The sequence below is a fragment of the Peromyscus californicus genome, unplaced genomic scaffold (assembly GCF_007827085.1).
Source record: "Peromyscus californicus insignis strain IS unplaced genomic scaffold, ASM782708v3 Scaffold_5__1_contigs__length_169319896, whole genome shotgun sequence".
Classification (NCBI taxonomy): domain Eukaryota; kingdom Metazoa; phylum Chordata; class Mammalia; order Rodentia; family Cricetidae; genus Peromyscus; species Peromyscus californicus.
Window position 1 is genome coordinate 439,339 of NW_026294573.1, and position 21,377 is coordinate 460,715.

At 50.2% G+C, this 21,377-nt stretch overlaps 2 protein-coding genes across 10 annotated transcripts; one reads left to right on the forward strand and one right to left on the reverse strand.

Moving 5' to 3' along the window:
- The first annotated feature begins 427 nt into the window (after window positions 1-427).
- LOC128096293 (ceramide-1-phosphate transfer protein) lies at window positions 428-21,359 on the forward strand. 9 transcript variants are annotated; one of them, XM_052715688.1, is made up of 7 exons: window positions 428-634; window positions 863-920; window positions 1,063-1,250; window positions 1,397-1,582; window positions 1,660-1,830; window positions 19,392-19,526; window positions 19,762-21,359. In XM_052715688.1, exons 1-7 carry the CDS (start codon window positions 558-560, stop codon window positions 20,288-20,290), a joined length of 1,344 nt encoding a protein of 447 aa, XP_052571648.1. In that variant the 5' UTR covers window positions 428-557; the 3' UTR covers window positions 20,291-21,359. The 9 variants fall into 9 exon arrangements, with proteins under 9 accessions (XP_052571648.1, XP_052571650.1, XP_052571651.1 ...); XM_052715690.1 differs by having other exon boundaries at window positions 1,433-1,582; XM_052715697.1 differs by lacking the exons at window positions 19,392-19,526; window positions 19,762-21,359 and adding exons at window positions 2,850-2,911; window positions 2,944-3,644 and having other exon boundaries at window positions 525-634; window positions 1,433-1,582.
- On the reverse strand, window positions 3,718-17,008 carry Ints11 (integrator complex subunit 11). Its single transcript, XM_052715685.1, has 17 exons — window positions 16,885-17,008; window positions 14,388-14,485; window positions 13,886-13,959; window positions 11,525-11,753; window positions 7,357-7,455; window positions 7,245-7,279; window positions 6,786-6,924; window positions 6,308-6,372; window positions 5,657-5,846; window positions 5,429-5,512; window positions 5,065-5,154; window positions 4,819-4,981; window positions 4,625-4,732; window positions 4,481-4,542; window positions 4,264-4,406; window positions 4,065-4,194; window positions 3,718-3,966 (listed from the first exon to the last, which is right to left on the reverse strand). Exons 1-17 carry the CDS (start codon window positions 16,910-16,912, stop codon window positions 3,901-3,903), a joined length of 1,803 nt encoding a protein of 600 aa, XP_052571645.1. The 5' UTR covers window positions 16,913-17,008; the 3' UTR covers window positions 3,718-3,900.
- Window positions 21,360-21,377: the final 18 nt, after the last annotated feature.

Here is a 21,377-nt window from a genome sequence, read left to right on the forward strand (position 1 = left end):
CACCACCCGCTGTCACTTTCAGGGAGCGTCGCTAAATGCGCCGCTGCACTCCGTTGCCTGTCACTGCCCTCTGTCCTCAGCCACCAGGGTCAGGGAGCTGGGCCGGCCGCGGCAGTTGGGATCCAGAGTAGTTGACTCGGCTGCGATAAAGGGAAAGGCGCTGTTCTCCCACTTCAGGCATCCCTGCCATGGTTAAACTCAGGGAGTTTACAAAAAACATTTGGGAGCACTAGGTCAGAACGCGTAGACAGACACATTCTGGAAGAACGGGACGGCGGCGGGAAGATCAGGAGTGAAGGAGTGAAGGGGTGAACAAATTAAGGAGGACACTCTTGCAGAAACAACCCGTCACCGTGCCCTTGTGAGGCAGAGGACAGTGAGCCCAGTCGGGCCCAGAGGACAGCACTTCGCACCCGCTCCCTAAGCTTGGTCCCGCCTCCGTTTCTCCGTCCCTGCGGCCGGGCGGGGTGAGCGGAGTGAGTGCGCAGGCGCCGTTGCAGCTGGACAGGGCGGACCGCGGGCCACGTGCAACCGCCCCGCCCTCCAGCTACTCCACCATGAGTTCCTGCGGAGCTGTGGGTTCTGTGCGTGCGCGATACCTTGTGTTCTTCCAGTACTTGGGCACTGACTTCAAGTACGTTTCCCCGCCATCACCTCCGGTTCCTCCACTCGGGCTCGCGGGAGGTCTGCAAGACGGCCAAGAGGGGCACGATCCCAGCCTGGACGTCCGGTCTCGGGATGCACAATTTTAAGAGCCTAGCTACACTGGTCTGGGCGGTACGAACGTCTGTGGGTACCTAGACCCCAGGCGGGACAGCTCCCACAGACGCTGCCGATAACTCTCTCCTGTATCTCTCCTCAGTGGGGTCGCGGCCGTGAGGGGTAACCATCGCGCTGTTGGGGTGCAGAACTTCCTGGAGGTGAGCTGTTACCTCATCTCTCAGAGCGATGACTGGTTGGCGGGGCAGAAGCAGCAGGCAGCCTCAGTCCCTGCCTGCACTCCTACTGTTCCATGGGCTCTGGCCTCCGCTGTGACTGCCTGCCTGCACCCTGCTCCTGCAGGAGGCCGCCAAGAGGCTGAACTCGGTCGAGCCCGTCAGGTTTACTATCTCCAGCCGCACTGATGCCGGAGTGCACGCCCTGAGCAACGCGGCACACCTGGACATCCATCGCCGCTCAGGCCTGTCGCCTTACTCCCCAGAGGTCGTGGCCCAGGCCCTCAACACCCACCTGAAGCACCGGGCCATTCGGTGAGCCTGGGATTGAGTGTGGTTCTGTTTTTTGTTTATTAATATACCCCACACCCCACTATGAAGGAAGGCTGAGGTCCAGAAAGACATTGTATTCTGGGCAACTTGGAGGTGAGTGAGAGATTTCCCGGGTGCTGTGTGGACAGGTGGGCAGACTCATTCCTGGGATCTGCTTGCCACAGCGTACTGAAGGCCTTCCGAGTGCCCAATAACTTCCATGCTCGCCATGCAGCTACCTCCAGAACCTACCTATACCGTCTAGCCACAGGCTGCCCCTGGCCTGATCAGCTGCCTGTGTTTGAACAAAATGTATGCTGGGCTCTTCAGACAACGTGAGTGAACTAATGGGGAGGAAAAGGCTCACCATCCATCTGGCTGGGCCCTCCTCAATGCTTATCTGGGTCTGCAGGTGCCTGGATGTGGCTGCCATGCAGGAGGCTGCCCAGCACCTCCTGGGGACACATGATTTCAGTGCTTTCCAGTCTGCTGGCAGCCCAGCCACAAATACTGTGCGCACTCTACAAAGAGTCTCCGTGTCTTCTGGTCCAGCCAGCCCATTTGTCCTCCCCCAGGAGAGCAGGTGAGAAGAGTGACTTTGAACTATGGCCTCATGGTGGTCTAGAGGCCACCAGGGTTAAATTAGCTGTCTTGGAAAAAAAAAAAGTGGGATGATGCTAAACTGTATACTGGTCACCCATAAGTCCTGGAGGATGGAAGGTTCTGGCCACTTAGAAGGGATGAGCCAGTAGTCTTCTTCCTGTCTGGCTGGGGTCCCTGACAGGCTGGGGAGGACAGGGTAGAAAATGTTGCCTTTCTGAGGGTAGTGCCATGCCCATAGCTCTTTGTAGCAGATATCTCTACTACACTGTCACTGAAAAGGTTTCATTGGAGCTAGTAGTTCCGGTCCAGTTTGACAGACTGTTGAAGTTCTCTGTGTCAAGCACTGCCTAGTGGACTTCCCACTGGGATGCCAGCTGCTGACCTTGAGAACATTGCAGCTGATACCAGCCTCCAGGAAAGGAGGGACTTCAGTGTGGCCAGTTCACGAGTATGTGAGCAAGGTTCCATCCTTTTTTTTTTTTTTTTTCCAATTTTTATTTTGTGTGCATTGGTGTTTTGTCTGCAGGTATGCCTGTGTAAGGGTGTTGGATCTTGGAGTTCCAGACAGTTGTAAGCTGCCATGTGTATGCTGGGAACTGAACCCTCCTATGGATGAGCAGCCAGTGCTCTTAACCACTGAGTCATCTCTCTAGCCCCCAAGGTTCCATCTTGATAGGTGGGCTGGCTATGTCTGGCCTCAGCAACCTTACTGTGGCCCCTCCACATGAAAGAAGGCTCAAAGCAGTTGCTATCTCCTGTGCACAGGCTGATGACTCTGTTGTATAGTTGTTTTCTTATATGGTGTATATAGACTCCAGGAAAAGTCATGTAATACCCATTTACCCTCTGGAACTGGTGGTCAACTAGGCAAGAACCCACCCTGGATGAATGAGCTTTTAAACCAGCACTTAAATCTTTGTGTTGTCTGAAGCCACATGGTGGGCCAGGGTGGCTGAGGCTGACTTGTAGCTTGGACATCAAAGCTGTCTGTGTTCCTAGGAGGCTGCAGTTCTGGACGTTGGAGTTTGAAAGCCAGTCTTTCCTATATCGACAGGTAGGCTGTACTAGACCCTCCCAAGGTGTGCTCAGGTAGATACCTGTGACCATCTCAGCTCTCTGCTGCAGGTACGGAGGATGACAGCTGTGCTGGTAGCTGTGGGGCAAGGGACTCTGACACCCACACAGGTGAAAGCAATTCTGGAGAGTCAAGATCCCCTGGGCAAGTATCAGGCTCGAGTTGCCCCAGCCCATGGCCTGTTCTTGAAGTCAGTGTTATATGATGACTTTGGTAAGAGGGGATGGGATAGGAAAGAGCTGGGTCCTCACTGAGGGGAGGGGGCTTTTGGAGACAGTCAAACCCCCCATTGTACTAGGTGAGAATCCAAGCACTGTCAGTGGGGAAAAGGACTTCAGTTAGAGATCAGCGATCAAAAAGCATAGTGGCATGGATTGAGTGGTTCACAGGGTCAGATTTTAGGGGGTAAGTGGGGTTTCTGGATACAACTGTAGGAGTTCTACTCTGACTTAGAGTCTATCCATAGGTCCTACATCCTGAGCCCTGTAAGGTCCAATGTGGAAACCCAGCTGACTGTACACTCTGGAAGTGAAGAGTCATACAGCATACTAAGTCTGGCTGTCAGCCTTGTCCATTTACTGCACTCAGCAGAGATTAATCCACAGCTATGTGGGGCTCTGGTAGTCCTGCCTACCTTCCAGCAGCTCCCACATCCCCAATCTTTCCACTGTGGACATCCCTTTGTCACTAAAGGCAAGAAACAGCAGCTGTAAACACCCTAGTAGTCTCTGGTTCTGCTTTTTTGGGAGCCCCATCTTCTTGGGGCAAGGGAGTAGGAATAAAAGGCATAGCGAACAAAAAGGCTTGTTTATTACTTTAGCCAGCCTGTGACTCTGGTCTTGTCCCTAGGACAGAGTCTGTGGCCCAATTATGGTTTCCATTTACTCAGGGCACCCACCTCCCAAAGCCAAATCCCTGGTCCTTCTGCTGGGCAAATAGCAAGAGACAGAGTGGTAAGTTGCTGGTGGTTACATGTCAGCTGGGTGCCTGGGGGAGGCCATTTTTGAGCAGTGCTGTGAGAAAGCTTCCCAGCTCTTCATCCTAGAAGAAAGGGAAGAGGGAAGTACAGTTACCCACAGACAACACAATACCAAGGAAGGGAGGTCTACAGGCATACCATTGATGCACATCCTCCTTACCTGGTAGGTCCAGGAGACCAGCAGTACCTTAGTACCAGGGTCCTCTGAGTGGGCAGCAGCCTGGATAAGAATGGACTCCACAGTCACAGAGCCATCAGGGAGGTGCTGTACACAGTGGTCTTTGAGGGTGCTGTGGAGAGGTATAGTAAGATCTCTGCCTCACCCTGCCTGTAGGGGTAGGGGCAAGGCCAGGGCGCACCTCTTGAGGTGGCTGTACACACGTAGGGCTGTTTCTTGCTCCTTGCGTGTGTCCTGCAGGTGCACACGACACGTGAAGCGCAGTTGGTGCTCAGCCAGGCCTAACTCCTTGAGGGCTTGCTCTGAGGATACCAGCCGGAAACTCTATGGGGCAAGGGCAAGCAGGTCAGGGGAAGTAATGAAAGCTATCCCCACTCCATCACTCTTTACACACTTACACTGTCTTTCATAATTAGTGTGCCATGCAAGAGCCGAGACTTTTTAGCCTCAGGGAGCAGTCCTGTGAGGAAAGGAAATTGCAGTCAACACAAGCCATCAATTACCTGCCTCCCTTGGCCCATGTCCCAGTCTGCCCTTCATACCCTGCACCATCTCCCGCTTCAGCAGCCCCAGGGAGATGCCCACAGGGATGCTGGGGCTTGTGGGCAGCGTCACTGTCTCACCATTGGCTGGCATGTAGCAGCTGACCCCTGAGGAAAGTGATACAGAGCCTCAGTCTAGGCTGCCAGCCTGCTGGTACCATCCCACAGGCCAACCCTGCCCACCAGCTGCCTACGGAATTCCTGCTCAATCTTCTGCCTCAAGAACTCCATCTTCTTGGCCTCGCCATGCACCAGCAGCACACTCTCCGGCTCTGCTTGTCCCACGAGTTGCATGATGCCCTTGGCATCAGCATGGGCACTGAATGACATGTATTCCACTTGCATCTTTACCTCCAGCTGTGGCATCACAAGATGCAGGCAGAGTTAGCAGCAGCAAAAGCCTGGAAGCCCTGTCGAGCCTAGAATAGAGAGGTACTCACCACCTGACGCCCCTCCATCTCCAGCTTTCGTTGCCCACTAAGGATCTTGTGGCCCACAGTGCCTTGCACACAGTAACCAGGCATGATGACCTGAAAGCGGAGGTGAGATTCAGCTGCATGGCTTCCCAACATAGACACTTCCTTTTGGGAAAAGCCCTGGCCTGGAGCCAACCATGCTCAGGAGGCTAAGGACCTGTCTGTTAGCAGGCCAGTTGCTCAGTCTGGGCTGCTGGTAGCAGAACACAGCAGTAGAGTCATCATGGGGTCAAGACACAAAGTTCAAGGGCTAGTCCTTCTGTACTCCAGTTCCCTAAGTCCATAACGAGCCCCTGCAGCCAACTTGGGAATTGGCCCAAACCCTCACCATGTTCTTCTCGTTTCCTGCCCACTTTCGAAAGATCTGCAGAGATTGGCCAGCATGCAGCATCCCGGGTGTGGCAAACACGACCTGCAGGGTTGACAAGGGTCAAGAGTAGACCTTACCCAGGGCTGCAGTAAGCACTAGACCTTCGCCCAATAGTCCTTCCTGGAACCCCACGGGCAGAGATCCTTTAAGGCCAGCTGTGGAGAAGCTTCATTGCCAGGGCCTTACCATGGGGCCTGGGTTGTCAGCAAATGTCCGGTCGAAGGCTTTGATGTGCTTGAACTCAAACATGTTCCTCTGGACAAATGTCTTACGTATTTTCTGGTTGGTCCAGGTGATGAAGAGCTTGTAGTAGTGGTTGGCCTTCTCTGTCAGGCCCGTAGAGAAGTAGATGGGCACCTTCAGGTTCATGCGCTCCCTGTGTGTCCACCAGCCCAGTCAGTACAGGGAGGCCAGAGTTAGCCTGCAACATGTGTCCCTGTGCCCTCCACTGCACTGCTTAGTGGCTATGGCCAGGGCTGAGTTCAATGTCCTTTGAACTGAACCCCATGCTGTCTCTACTTGATGACCCCCAGGCCAGACCTCTCAGCTTGTGTTCTATAAAACAAACATGGGAGTGGTAGGGGTCCCCAGAGCTCATGTGAGGAGACTCAGTATTCATGCAGTGACCAATACAGCCTGCAGATAATGGTTCAAATGGGATGACCCAACACACGCACAGCTCCATCCAAAACAGCAGGGCATCAGTACCCAGTGGTAGTCATTGCTGCCTTGACTTCTCAACAGCTCCCCGTGCCTGGCAGTGTAAGGAACTTACTCTATGCAGAGGCCATTCCACCTTTTCTTGTCCACCTGTGGAACATTTCTGTTTGTACTTACCAGAAGGTCTCCAGCAGGATGCAGAGCTCTTGTGCCCGGCCCAGTGCAAACACAGGGATCAACACCTGAGGGTGGTGAGGCTGATTCAGGTGGGAGCCACTGGCCACACTACCCTTCCCTGAACACAGCAGGTACCATATGCTCACTATACCCTTGCTGGCAGGTTGAATGATAGCATTCAAAGATAGCATTACTGCAAAGGAATAGCCAGACATCTAAGAACTACAGGTTTCATACACACACACACACCAGCCACACGTAGAGACAGTAGCAATTGTGGGAGGCTCTTGAACAGCTCTTCATGGGATGCAAGCACCAGGGAATGAAAGACTCTCTAGAATCTGTCATCTCAGTGCCAAATAAACAGTAACCCCCAAACCCTGAGACCCTGACCACATGTAGGACAGTAAAGCCTGCTGGGAAACCTATACTGTGTGGCCAGAGTAGGCACACACCAGAGCCTGCCTACAGTCAATACCTTCCCACCACGCTCCACAGTCTCATGAACTTTCTTAAGGAAATCTCGCTCTCTGCAGCGTTTGGAGTCTCGGATGGTTGTTGCATACGTGGATTCTGTGATGAGCAAGTTGGGGCGACACTTGTCAATCCATGCAGCCCTAAAACAGGAATGGTCAGGGTGGATTGTTCGTGGCTACAGAATTGGGAGCAAAGTGGCAGAGTGGACTATAGCTCCGTCACAGCCCACTTTTAGGTCACCCCGACATGAGCTCCTCTAGGTGGCCTGTCAAATATCATGGCAGCATACTCTGGAGGAAACAACAGGGGAGAAAAGCCTCTAGCCCAGACTTCCAAAGGTACTTCCACACTGCATGGGAGGACCATGGTGGGTGCTGAGCATTTAGATACCCACCATGATGTCTCTTAGATCTACTAACTCCCAGGAAGTTCCCACAGGGTGAAACACAGGCCTACTCACCCCAAATGCCGGTCTGGGGTCATGTTATAATCACCCTGGCAAAGAAAATGGCAATAAGTAAGATGTCTTTCTACCCCCAGCAATTTCACTCAAGCCAAGTACTTCTACTGACCGTGTAGACCACAGACTCTGATCCCACTTTAATCTGGAACATGGCTGCCCCCAGCACATGGCCTGCATAGTATGCCTTGATTTCCAGTTCATCATCCACCTGCACAAGAAAGAATGTTCTCAGGGTGCAAGGCAGGGAGGAAGTAGGAAGTAAATGATTACCTTAAGCCTATCCAGTCCGTTCCTATTACTCACAAGAAGTCTGGGGCTTAACCAAAAGCAACTATACCTAGGGGTTGTAGCACAGTAAAAACAAAAACAGATAAGTGAGAATCTAGAAGCCACTTCTAGACTAGACTAAGAGTACAAATAAACCCCAAACATTTAAAAAAAAATTCTAAAACTAGCCATGATAGTAACCCAAATTAAGAATTCAATAGATATGCCAGGCATGGTGGTGCATGCCTTTAATCCCAGCACTTGGGAGGCAGAGACAGGTAGATCTCTGTAAGTGCAAGGCCAGCCTGGTCTAAAAAGTGAGTTCCAGGACAGCCAGTGCTACACAGAGAAACCCTGTCTTGAAAAACTAAATAAATAAATAAATATTAAATAGGTAGAGTTGGGTATTGTGGTACAAGCCTATAATCCTAGCACTCTGAAAGATAGGCAGGAGGATCATTATGAGTTCAAGGCCAGTCTGAGCTACATAGTGAAGTCCTACCTCAAAAAAAAAAAAAAGGAACTTGAGTAGGATTTAGAACAGTGAATAAAGTCAAGAGAATGAATGACTAAAATGTTGAGGAACTGCACATGGTGACATACAACTTATCTCAGTTCTTGAGTTCTTAGAAGGCTAAAGCAGGAAAATGGAGAGTTTGAGGCCAGCCTGGGCTGTGCAGTGAGACTGCTTCAAGAAAACTTTTTTAAAAAATCTAGTATGAAGAATAACACAAAAGGGGAAATGGAAGGCCTACAGTGGAAAGATCTAATGTTAAGCTACTCAGAACCCCAGGAACGTAGGCAGCAAGAATTATAGACATCAAGCTCCAGTACCAGGAGACTGATTAAGGTCCACCACAGCACAGCCTACCAAGGCCAAAGGGAAAGCAGCCTAAACAAAAGAAGCAGATAGTATTCCAAATGATATGGGTAAGATAACTATCATCCTGGAACTCTGCATCTCATGAAAAATGATCATGGAAGAGCTTCAAGAAAGACAAGACCACAGGACACAGAGGAAAGGGGCTATGTTGTATGGCATGTTCTTTGGAATTGGAACACTCCCCCCAAATTGAAACATTTGCCCCAGCAAAGATGGGGAGCTCAGAGCCATGGGTGGTAAACAGTAGGTAAATAAAAGGTCACATTCTGGAAGAACACAAGCTTGGAAGATTCTTCAAAGTCCCCACCAACAATATAAAAGGGAGTAAATAGTTGCTGGGATTAGAGACTCTGACCAGCCAAACTGTGGAAAGAAAACAGATGAGAAAGGATCTGACTGTGGAGGGTTGAGAGCCAGACAGATCCAAGGCTTTCTCAGATGCGCTGATGAAACGGCAAAAGGAACTAGTTCTGTGTCCTTGCCTAGGGACAGACTCAGTAAGGCCCAGTCTGGGGCAGGGACCTGGGCCTCAAAGAAGTTAAGGTTTCAACTCCAGGGAACTTAGCTTTTCCCCCTGAAGAGATATAGTTCCAAGGATGCTGGGTGCTCAGTCTATAATGCTCTTGAGATAGCCTGTGTTCCCTTAGTGCAACACTGCTTGACTAGCTTCCTGCTAACTTCCTCCAATTGTATGATAGTTTCTGCTGACTCCATCCCATTTCTCTCCTGAAAATAGTATATATGATTCTGTACTTCTGAATAAGCTTGCTTGGGATAAGACAGCTTGTGGAAGACCTCCTGATGCCAAACTTTCCTATCTCCTTATCTTCTGATTTCCTGATTTTCTTGGGACCTTGGTTTGCTGGTCCAGGTCCGTGGAGCTGCCTCTAAGCTGTATAGAGACCTCCAAGGAGTTGTCACACATGTTCTTGTGATGTAACTGTTTTTTAGTTATCCCTGTTCCTTTCAAGTAACCCCTCACCATACTCCTGTTAGTAACCCCAATAAAAAAAATCTCACTGGATCAATAAATTGGACATTGGTGCAATTGTTTTGTTATGGCTCCCATTCTAGGGTGAGTAGATGTGTGTATTATATCTTCCCAGGAAAGTCTGCCACACCAGGCTGGTAAGAGGAATGTCTCCCAGAGCATGTAAGATTCCTGTACTCTGTAATATGTAGTCTTCCATAGGCCAGAGTACACGGATGTTCCCAACAGCTGACCGGAACTCACTTTTCTTTTTTTTTTTTTTTTTTTGGTTTTTCGACACAGGATTTCTCTGTGTAGCTTTAGAGCCTGTCCTGGAACTCACTCTGTAGACCAGGCTGGCCTTGAACTCACAGAGATCCGCCTGCCTCTGCCTCTGCCTCTGCCTCTGGAGTGCTGGGCAAGACTTCACTGACTTCTTATTTAAAATGGGCCCTTTGGGCTGGAGAGATGGCTCAGAGGTTAAGAGCACTGGCTGCTCTTCCAGAGGTCCTGAGTTCAATTCCCAGCAACCACGTGGTGGCTTACAACCATCTGTAATAAGATCTGGTGCCCTCTTCTGGCCTGCAGGCATACATGTTGTATACATAATAAACAAATAAATCTTATAAAATAAAATAAAATGGGCCCTTCAACATATAGGCCTTTCCCACCAAGACTCAAAAAAAGAAATCCCAGCACTCGGGAGGCAGAGGGAATGAATCTCTGAGTTCCAGGCCAGCCTGGTCTACAAAGAGAGTTCCAGAACAGACAGGACTACACAGAGAAACCCTGTCTTGAAGAGAAAGAAAAGAAGGGAGGGAAGGAAGGAAGGAAGGAAGGAAGGAAGGAAAAAAATCACAGATGGATGAAAGAAGAGAATCCAGTTTCTAAAATTCCAACTGGCCAGCCCTTTCAAAGGTGAAACTCCCCAATCCTCAGCAGCATGCAGCTAGCTTAACCCCAGGCTGGCTTGGCTCCCATAAGGTCAGCAGTAGGGACAACTAGGCATCATCAGGAGGCCAAGACTTGGGGTAGCAGTTAGAATATAAACTCCTGGAAGGAGAAACTCAAAGAATGGTGGGATTAGGACCAGTTCCTGGTCTGTGGGCCCCAGTAAAATCTCTGTCCTTACCAGACACCCAGGCAGACATGGCAGTAAACAGAAAAATCAATGTATCTCCAATCACCTTCTGTAGGACTGTCAAAGGAGTCCTTACAGCAAGGTTACCAGAGAAGGCAGTATTTCAGTAGGCAGTTTAGAATAAGGAGGTCACCCTGGTATGACAAACACATATAGTCCTAATACCCAAGAGACTAATGTAGGAAGGAGTATCACAAGTTTGAAATAAACCCTTTCCTTCTCACGTTGCTTTTGGTCATGGTGTTTTATCACAGCAATAAACATACACACATCCTCCCTCCCTCCCTCCCTCTTCCTCTCCCTCTCAACAGAATCAACATATATACATACTCAACATACATACACATAGAAACATGCCTTTAATCCCAGCACTTGGCGGGAGGCAGAAGCAGGCGGACTCTGTGAGTTTGAGGCCAGCCTGGTCTACTGAGCGAGTTCCAGGACAGCCAGGGCTGTTACACAGAGAAACTCCCCCTGTCTCAAAAAAGAAAAAATTAAAAAACTAAAAGGATGGGTGGCAGCAACATATAAAGCAAAATAAAAATTCTAATAAGAAGCAGACAAACCCACAATTTCTAGAGAATTTTGCTAAATTTAACCAGTCACTTGGCTATTTAATATCTTTCATTCCTTCCGTCCTTGACCTATATATTATCACAGCCTTGTATTGGGTACTTGACCAGACTGGTTCATCTTGCTGTCCTGGCTCTGCCTCCTTACCAAATGACAGACCAAGATACCCAACAAGTTGCATATACCTCAGATCTCTCCTTAGGAGGGGAAAAGGCAGGCTGGCTTATGGAATGTAGCTTGGGCAGAGCCAGGTGGGAAAAAGCCTTGATTATATAGGTATATGCACAAACATACAGACATACCACACATATATTCTCCCAACCTAAATGCCAAATGTGGCTGGACACTCACCCACAGAGCTAGAGAAGAGTAAGATGGGGTAGCCTGGGACCAAAACCCTAAGGCCTTTCAGACTATGTGCAGAATGGGCCAGGGATCCTGACCTGAACCGTCTGGTGCAGGTGAACGGCCACCACCTTCTTCATACAGTCTTTGATCATCTGAGAAGTGAAGAAATTTGCCTCGCCCTTCTTGTCCACTGCGATCTTGCGGTAGTCTTCCAACAGGATGGGGCAGATGGCCTGAGTGGGGTGGGTCATATAGATAGGCCCATCGTAGCCCACCATTTCACTGAAGTAAGGGAGTGCCCCACAGTGGTCCAGGTGGAAATGGCTGGGGGGAGTGTGACACTAGTCAGCCTGGGACCACTCTCTCCCAGCCATCCCACTTCTCAGACCTATGCTCATGGTCCACTCATTTACTGAGACCTAATATATATCACTATCATAGGTAAGAAAGAGTCAAAAATGAACAAAACACAAAATTCACAGTTGTCCCAAATAAGCAGTCTAGATACCCAGAAAAACAGTATGAAAATTAGTAATTAAACCTGAATCAGAATAGGGCATGGTGGAACATACGTGTAATCTGAGCACTTGGGAAGTATAGGCAGGATTAGGAGTTCAATCCAGCCTGTGCTACACAAGACTGTCTTAATACAATAAAAGCAGCCAGGTGGTGGTGGCACACAACTTTAATCCCAGCATTCAAGAGGCAGAGGCAGGCGAACCTCAGTGAGTTTGAGGCTAGCCTGGTCTACAGAGGGAGTTCCAGGACAGCCAACGCTATACAGAGAAACCATCTCAAAAATAAAAGCAGTAGGGCAGTGGTGGTAGTGGTGGTGGTGGTGGTGGTGCACGCCTTTAATCCCAGCACTTGGGAGATCTCTGAGTTTGAGGCCAACCTGGTCTACATAGTAAGTTCTGGGACAGCCAGAGCTAGCGAGACCCCCATCTTGAAAACAAACAAATCAGGTGTTGGCAATTAAAACAAACAATAACCAAGGGTGGGGAGATAGCTCAGTTGGTAAAGTGCCTACCTCATAAACACAAGGATCTGAGTTTGATTCCCAGCGCCCACATAAAAAGCTGGGCATAATGGTACAAGTGTGCTTATACTCCCAGTGCTGGGAAGTGAAGACAGGTAGATGGGGCTTGCTTGCCAGCAAACCTAGCCTAATTAGTGAACTCAGGTCTAGTGAGAGATCTTGTCTCAAAAAACACAAGGGCTGCCGGGCGGTGGTGGCACACGCCTTTAATCCCAGCACTCGGGAGGCAGAGCCAGGCGGATCTCTGGGGGTTCAAAGCCAGCCTGGGCTACCAAGTGAGTTCCAGGAAAAGGCGCAAAGCTACACAGAGAAACCCTGTCTCGAAAAAAACAAAACAAACAAACAACCCCCCCCAAAAAAAACGAAACAAAAAAACCCACAAGGGAATAACACCTGAGGTTGTCTCTGGCCTCCTACAAATACATATACACACAACCCATCTGAATCAGACGGTGACAAGTTGGTGAGGAAGTAAAAGGCAGGCCAGCAAATACCATACTAGGAAAAGTGCCACTATCTGTCAGGAAGTCTTCCTGATGGAGGCAAGAGAGAACTGAGACAGCTCAGGGCAAGGCCTGGGAATACCCTTCCCGGAAAGAGTGGGGCTAGTCAACCCAAAGCAGGCAGGTAGTGAGTGACTCATGTCTAGAAGGGACCAACACCAGAGCCTGAGGACACAGCTTACCAAGATGGGCTGCTTTCGGCCTAAAGGACCACTGGCTAATGGTGACAGTGTGGGTGTTGAGAAAAAAGTGCTACAGTCAGACTGGGGCCAACTAGACTAGGCGTGACAACAGGGACTGTGAAAGGGTATGGGCCCGGGGAACAGCTTGCAGCCTATCTGGACAGAAAATGGGAGCCAAGGAGGAAAGAAAGATGTCTCCCCTTGCTCAGCTCTACCTGGCTGAGGTGGTGGCAACTGGAGGCTAGACCATGAACTGTCTAGGAAATCAGTAACAGCCAGTGAGCAACAAGGTTTAGTGCTCTTGAGACAACAAAGGAACAAGAGAAAACAAGGCTTGGAGAACCAGAGTTAAAGCTGGAAGAGGAAGCACAAGCAGAATACACCAGATGTATTTAGCTGGTAAAATGGGGAGGAACTGGTGAGAGGGTGCAATCACTGTGGCCAGGTGCTGGTGGGTAAAGGTCTCACGGGGTAATCTAGTTTGGAGAGGCCCCACACTTGGCAGGTGAAGGACACATCTTGGTGCTAGCTACCTTGGTTAGGTCTCTATTTCCTGGGTCACCTTCTAGGCTTTAATTCATGACACTCAAGGGCACAGCCAACAGGCACAATCACCTTCCTGGCTCTGAGGGATTTAATGGCCACTCTGAAGAATGAGCCACAATGTAGCTTGGTTAGCACAGCCTCTAAAATAGGGTATAAGAAAGGACATCAAAACCCTGACAAACCTACCTGATGATTACACAGTCCAGAAAGTCAGTCAGCCGGCCACTCTGGGTGATGTAGGAAAAGTCTGGAAAGCGCCTCTGATGAGACAAGAGAAAAGTTGGAACACAGCAAGCTACCCAGAGTCTCCAAGAAACAAGAGTGATGCACCCCAGGGAGTGACTCCAGCAAACCCTTACACAAGTGAGTTTGCTACTGGCTATTCATAAGCTACTAGCTGACCTCATGAACAAGTAGCAAGCTGCTAAGCCCAAAGGGTCCAATCATGACCAGCCTCAAGGATCCTCAAGAGACTCATCTCAGCTGGGCCCTACTTTTCAAGCACCATGTGACAGGGCCACCTGTCCCCACCCATCATGGGTATAACTGTCTAGGAATGCCCCTGCTGCCCACTTGCCCCATTTGTCCCCTCTCTAAAGTCCCAGGATTCACATGGCTAGATAGAACATGATTAGAAAGTAGACTGTGGCCCTTGCTGCCCTCTGGACCACCCACCCAAAGTACTCACGTCATCATTGTAGCCCATGTGCATCCCACAGTCCAACATGACATTCTTGCCCGAAATGGAGACCAAAATGCAGCTGCGGCCCACATCCTGGCCAGCCCCTGCTCAAGAAGGGCAGGTGAGAGACAAGGCTCTGGCTCCTCCCTCTTTTCCAAGTTTCCTTCCCTCACTTTTGGAAGGGCTGACCTCCACAGAACTACTTATTACCTTTGGCTCTGCAGGCCCTAAGACTGTTGGGTGGACAGACACATGGGCTAGGAAACAGGTATCATCAAGTGCAGGTTAAGGGGAACGCACAATGGGAAGACAAAGCACTATGCTAGGGTCATATGCCCTTCCTTCACCATACTTTCCTGCACATCTCAAATCTGCAACGAACTGCTAGCAGAGCATTAAGCACTGGCTGTGGTCCCCAACACTGAACAGGTACAAGCCACTACTCTGTGGAATATTACTGCTGTTTCCCCAGACCTTAGTCCAATTACTCCTGACCTTCAATGGGGCTGCAAATCAATAATGCTTTCTTCCCTTGGATTTCTTCCTGAAGAGGCTGAGGCCTGGACCCTGAGTTTTAGTGTTGAGTGATGCCATATCATGTGGTCTCCGCCGAGCTATAAAGAATCATGACTCTGACCAATAACTGGCTGTAGCACAGATGGCCCACTTTAGTCAGTGGGCAGCACAGGCCCCATATCACCAAACCCCTACCTCAGTCTCAATGAGAGTTCCTCCCTGGTCTTGATGACTAAGTAACCCTCCCAGCTGTTCAGCCCACGATACTGGCCACACTGGACACACCTGTTCTCTCCCTGGAATCTGGGTTCATAAGGATCTGAGAACAACAAACAGCCTTGTTCCCATCTTGGATCCTGTAGTTTCCATCTGCCAACTTCAGGTACCAAGCACTATCAGTATCAGTACCCAACGTCATCCATGGCCCAGTCTGCTTTCCTTATGTAGCCAGCCACAATGAGGCTGGGGAGGAGTTGGCCTCAGGTTCTCCTCCAGGCCTATTCCTACCTCCCCAAGATGGGTGATCCCTGAGGGAAAGGTCTCAGTGTCACTCCACACAGTACCTCTACCCCTGAAGTTGTGCTAGGCCCTGAGGCCCTTGAAACATTTATAGAAGGGAAATGGCCGCACCTTTACAGGGGAGGACCTGACATCCAGGCATCCACAATCACACACTATCAAGAATGGTGCTAAGAGACTTACAATTCCAGGAAAGAATAGAAGCCTACAGTGCAGAGACATTAGACATGGGAGGAGACAAAACTGAGAAGAAAGCACGGGATACTACCTTATCCATACATCTCTGCACAGTGCCGATTTACACCCTAGGGGAATGAGGCAATGAGACACTGAGTTCATCAGGTAGAGATTAAACAACTGTGCAAAAAAATTTCAGAACTGTGGCAGAAAACAAAACAAAATTTCCCCAGTGGGAGTAGGAGTCAGGGAGCTGGGTCTAAGAATGTGCTTGATGTTGTTTGATCCTGTAGTCTAATTAATACTTGGATGGGATGAGGGTAGTCAGTATGAGAGGTTGGTTCTGCTAAGGTCCTGTAATGCAGTGAGTTGAGAAGACTCAATTCTAACTAAGATGACCTAGGCATCTGAATCATATGAATGAGAAGGTGCTTCCGGCACCTCGGCAACACATGCATGAAGAAAAAAACCAGGGACATTCAGGGAGGTTCTGGAACCCCAGATTTCTCTTTTTGATGTTTTTCGACACAGGGTTTCTCTGTGCAGTTTTGGTGCCTGTCCTGGATCTCGCTCTGTAGACCAGGCTGGCCTTGACCTCACAGAGATCCACCAGGCTCTGCCTCCCGAGTGAGGGGATTAAAGGTGTGTGCCACCACCGCCTGGCGAACCCCAGATTTCAAATGGTTGTTTCCTCCTATATACCATACTATGCTGTTAGAACTTTTAGAACTCTAGATTCTACGATGAACAGATATACTTTTTAAAATTCGGGACAGACCAGACACAAAAACTGAACTGAGGGGTGATAACAAGCAACCTGGGCAAGATAAAGAGGTAGAAGAGGTGGAAAGAAAACCAAAAGTGAGGAAGAGGCCCAAGTAGAAGGGTCTTGAAGTAACAATCCACGTGCAGGACAGAGAAGTCGCCAGAACGAGTTCTGTGGCTGAATTCAACACCACTGACAGGCTACAAACAGTGGTAACGCCTGCCCAAGACCCATTTAACCTCACAGCCACTTAAGAGCTTCAGGGTCTCATTCTCGTCTCGCTGTTAGGCAGCCTAGGTACAGAAGCTGGGCCTCCATAACTCATATCGAGCCCTAGGACCAGGAATCAACCCCCATGCCAGGCAGAGATGAGGAAGCACCAGCTCCGAAACGTTCTACCATGGCTTCCGCTCCTTGGGGCGCACGCTGATGGAGGGCTGAACGCCGGCTGTATTGCTAGACTGCTGTGAAGGGACTGGCCCGACTAGTCGGACGCCGCAGAAGATGCTTCAGACTCGGACTCACCCAAGGGAGTGACTCTTATTTCAGGCATCTTCTGGGGGGCAGTCTCGAACTGCGTTTCCACAGCCTGCGTGCACCGCCCGCAGGAAGGGCTCAGACCTCGCGCACGCAGTTTAGGCCCTACGCCCAGCCACCGCGACTCCCACACACTGCGCAGGCGCAACAGCCAAGAGTCCTGCTTCCTGTACTCGCGCCGGAAACGCGGGTCGATACGTCGAGTTCTAATTGGGTAATCAGCAACCAATTGGGATGGCGTGGCTGCGAAGGGCGGGGCAGGGGCTGACCCTTGGGCTGCAATTTAAGACTTCTGCCCAACCGCAAGCTGGAGCAGTCTCTGAACAGGCTCCAGGCCTGAGAGCAGCATGGGGGCGCCTACCTGACGTGATCCAGGCCGCGAAGATGCGTAGACAGCTGGAACGGACAGGCAAAGATTCGGCTCCCACAGCAGCCTAATTGTAGCTTTGGTCACTGGCCTCTGCCGCACCCTTTGCCCTCCCTGGAGTGGAGACCAGCCAGTCACTTGCCACAGGAATCCGTCCCAGGTGAGATTCGCGGACCTCCCTGAACTCAAGCCCTGGCTCCCTGCTACGCCTAGATGTATATGCTGTGTGCTAGCTTGTGGGCCTTCTGCTGGCTGTCCACCCTGTCTAGCTTGATCTTCTGTAGGAGGCTTAAATGTGCCCTGAATCACCTTCCGGGAGCTGATAAGTCGCCCTCCCTTCCTGTTCTTTCCAGTTTACCACGGACAGCTCTAAGAGGCTACTTGGCTTCTGACTTAGGCTCTGGGCAGGAAGGCCTGGCTACAGGATTGTTAGGTGGCCAAAAAATGAACTGTAGGGGGCCCCAGAGGCTATCTGCTCAGTGAACAGTACATGGGCCCTAAGAGAGGGGTGTGTGTGTGAAGATTCTGGCCGTCACCATCTTTCTGAGGCTGTCCCTGACGCGTGAACACAAGGTGAGCCCATCTCCAGGGTCAGGGTCTGGAACTTGTGACAGGCACCCAGTCCAACCCATGGGGCCATATCACCACTCTTGACAGCCACAGTCAAGGGCGGGAGACATGCAGACTACATTCCTAGAGCTGAAGGACTGAGTCATAGAACCGTGTGAAGGCAAAAAAAGAACTTGCACACAGATCCAGGTACCCTGGATGAGGATGGGTTGTTTTGGGCCCTGATGGTACAGCGGTTAGGTACAGCTTAGGGCAGAGATCCAGCACTAAGGGACACAGGAACCTCCAGAACTGGTGGTGAGTGTTCATGCTGGACATAGGTGAGATGCAGCCACATCCCACAGGGTTGGCCCTGGACACCAAGGCACTTAGAGTACCAGGGAAGGTGGGAGCTGGAAGCCTGGAGATATCTATTCAAGATGTGAGCACAAAAGGAGCATGGGGCACAAGCTTGTAGTTCTAGCTACTCAGGAAGCCAGAAGATTGAAAGTTAAAGGCCTAGTCAGGTGTGGTAACACACACCTTTAGTCCCAGCACTCGGGAGGCAGAGGCAGGCGGATCTCTGTGAGTTCAAGGCCAGCCTGGGCTACAGAGTGTGAGTTCCAGAATAGGCTCCAAAGCTACACAGAGAAACCCTGTCTCAAAACAAACAAACAAACAATTAAAAAAAAGAAACTTAAAGGCCTGCCTAGACTATTCCCTGCCCAGCATACAAGAGGCTCTTGAGCTCAGTCCCCACAACTAAAGATAAATAAATAAATATGGGAACTAGAATGTTTGTGGAGTGACTGTAAAAAGGCCTACAGAATCCAGAGCCCCACCTTACCTTAAGGCCTCTATCCTAGATCACTTACAGAATGTTCTCTGGAGTCAGTGGGAGGACTTAGCAATCCTTCCTGTGTGGTAAGAACTTTGGCCCAGCTACCCTGTTGTTTGGGAATGCATACCATTTCAACAACAGGAGTGTCCATCTGTCTGTCTAGCAGATGCCAGCCCACAGCCTCTGCTTTAATTTGCCCTGATCAAGGAAGGGAAAGCCTGCCTAGCCACCCTTTCCACTCCCCCATGTGAGAATCACTTGCTTTTTTATAGAGTCCTGATTTTTGTTTTGGCACAACTTCCCATCAGAATGCTGCCCTGATACAGTGGGGTCCAGGTGTGGTCAAGGTCCAGGACTATGCCTGCCTTTTAGAAACTGTGCCTTCCCCTATTGTGTGAAACAGATGCTCTAGGAAGAAAAGAAACAGAAAAGCAAGAAGCAGTAGCAGCTGCAAACAGTGCAGGAACTGACCAGATTACTAGCCTGAAGGGCAAGGAGCAGCCATGTCAAGATCTGTGGGTACAGGATCCATCAAGGGCACAGCAAGGTCAAATTGGCTTGTGGGAGAGCTTGCAGCTCCTGAGGAAGGCACTCAGGTAAAGGGATGATTCTTGGCAGGCAGTTTCAGCACCCCACTTTTTCTTTCAAATCTTCTTCCCAATCCCTTCTTGAGAAAATGAACCACAGAGTGAGCTAATCCAGCATGATGACTACAAGTTCTGTGTAAAACTATTTCAGCCCATGTTGGAAGATGGATGGCCCAGAGACAGAATTCAACCTTAAAGTCGTCTTGGTCAGCTTCAAGCAGTGTCTCACTGAGGAGGGAGAGGTGCTGCTGGACCACTATATCGCCAGCTGGAAGGGACTAGTCAGGTGCGTTTATTGGGGCTGCTGAAGATAGTGGTTTTGCCAGTAAGAGTCCACATGGGACACTGGCATCCCACATGGCACAGGGGGCATGGGAGCACCTAGCAGACAGTTTCCACTCAGCCTTCCTGCCCTTGCCTCCAGACAAACAAGTGCTCTAGCAGTTTGAAGGTAATGTCTCCTGCACTACAGGATGGCTTCCAGTCTAGGTAGGGCCTCAAATTTATACTTCCTCGCACAGGTTTCTGAACAGCCTGGGTGCCGTCTTCTCATTCATTTCCAAGGATGTGGTCTCAAAGCTGCAGATAATGGAACATCTGAGGAACAGCCCACAGTATGAACACTACACTAGCTTGCAGTCCATGGTAGCCTATGAGGTGGGCAACAAGCTGGTGGACATAGATAGACGCTCCCGTTCCCGATACCCTAACTCAGGCTGCCGGACTGTGCTGCGCCTACATCGTGCTCTGCACTGGCTACGGCTGTTCCTGGAAGGCCTGCACACCAGCCCTGAGGATGCTCGTACCTCCACACTCTGCAGTGATGCCTATAATGCCACACTGGCTGCCTATCACTCCTGGATCATACGTCAAGCTGTCACTGTGGCTTTCTGTGCCCTGCCCACACGCAAGGTCTTCCTCGAGGCCATGAATGTGGGGTCCTCTGAGCAAGCAGTGGAGATGCTGGGAGAGGCCCTACCCTTCATTGAGCATGTGTATGACATCTCCCAGAAGCTCTATGCTGAGCATTCCCTGCTAGACCTACCTTAGTGGTGGTGCCCATACTGTGTGGGCTTCTCCTGCTCAGAACTGGGCTTGAGCAACCTGGGACTACTCCCACAGCAGTGCTTTCTGGATGCTACTGTCATCCCTGAAAGCTGAACTTGCTGAGAACCACAGGCTGTGAACCAAGTGAGGTGGATGCTAGTCATGCTCTTGGTCCAGGATGAGACACTTGAACTCCAATTTTGCCCTCTACTTTAGTTATGTGTGTGTTCAGTCAGGCCTTATTGAAATCCAGATGGCAAACAGAGAAGATGGGGGAGGAGGGTTATGTTCTACCTCCGATGTGTGTAATCTGAAATGGTATAAGGGCACAGGACCCTGGAGTTGAGGTTCTGTCTCCCCCACAGTCAACATGCCCAGCCAATGTGTATCCTTCCTGTGCCCATCTTGAGCCTGAGACATGGCACCAGTGCCAGGCAAATAGCCCTGGGTCTCATATTCCAAAAGCTGTCCTTGGGTAAGATGGAGTTCCTTTGGCAGTGACATGAGCACTGAAGACTTTTCCCTGCCCTTCACCTGCCTCCTTGTTAGCCTCTCTGTATATCAAACAGGCCTTTGTCTCCTTGGAAATGGAAACCATCTGAAACTGCTAGCTGAGACTTCCTTAGGAAAACCTGCTCTGGTCAGTGCAGCCTGCCTCATAGCTTCTGCAATATAGTAGCATCAGCCTTCAGAAGGTGACCTCCTGCAGTGGTGCTCTTGCAGTACATGCACCCCCAAGATTCTAAGATGTCAATACTAATTGGCCAAACCATTGTTTGGCCTCTCTCTAGCCAGCCTTGCTGCTCCTGTTACCATGGTACTCAGGTGACATAGAACAGGACTTGTGGAAAAGGGCTGGGCCCCCTTGTCTAGCTGACAGGTGACCATACCCAGCATGGTTGACACCCAGTGCGTAAGACCCTAACCTCTCCCACTGGGTCTTAATGTTAAACCCCAGACAGTGTCCCCAGTGTAAGTGATGTGTATAAATGCAAACTTTGGGACATATCTCTTTCCTCAAGAACTATGATATATGTTGTATTTCCAACATAAATAAATTACACCTACATGATTGGGTATGGCAGTCTAG

Bases quoted from the DNA above. Each gene is read 5' to 3' on its own strand.
- LOC128096293 (XM_052715688.1), top strand. From the start codon at position 558: ATGAGTTCCTGCGGAGCTGTGGGTTCTGTGCGTGCGCGATACCTTGTG. The intron at 635-862 runs GTACGTTTCCCC...ATCTCTCCTCAG, and splicing joins TACTTGGGCACTGACTTCAA to TGGGGTCGCGGCCGTGAGGG. The intron at 1,583-1,659 runs GTGAGTGAACTA...CTGGGTCTGCAG, and splicing joins TGCTGGGCTCTTCAGACAAC to GTGCCTGGATGTGGCTGCCA.
- Ints11 (XM_052715685.1), bottom strand. From the start codon at position 16,912: ATGCCTGAAATAAGAGTCACTCCCTTGG. The intron at 5,155-5,428 runs GTGAGGGTTTGG...CTCCGCTTTCAG, and splicing joins CAGGAAACGAGAAGAACATG to GTCATCATGCCTGGTTACTG. The intron at 4,543-4,624 runs GTATGAAGGGCA...CTTTCCTCACAG, and splicing joins GAAGCGGGAGATGGTGCAGG to GACTGCTCCCTGAGGCTAAA.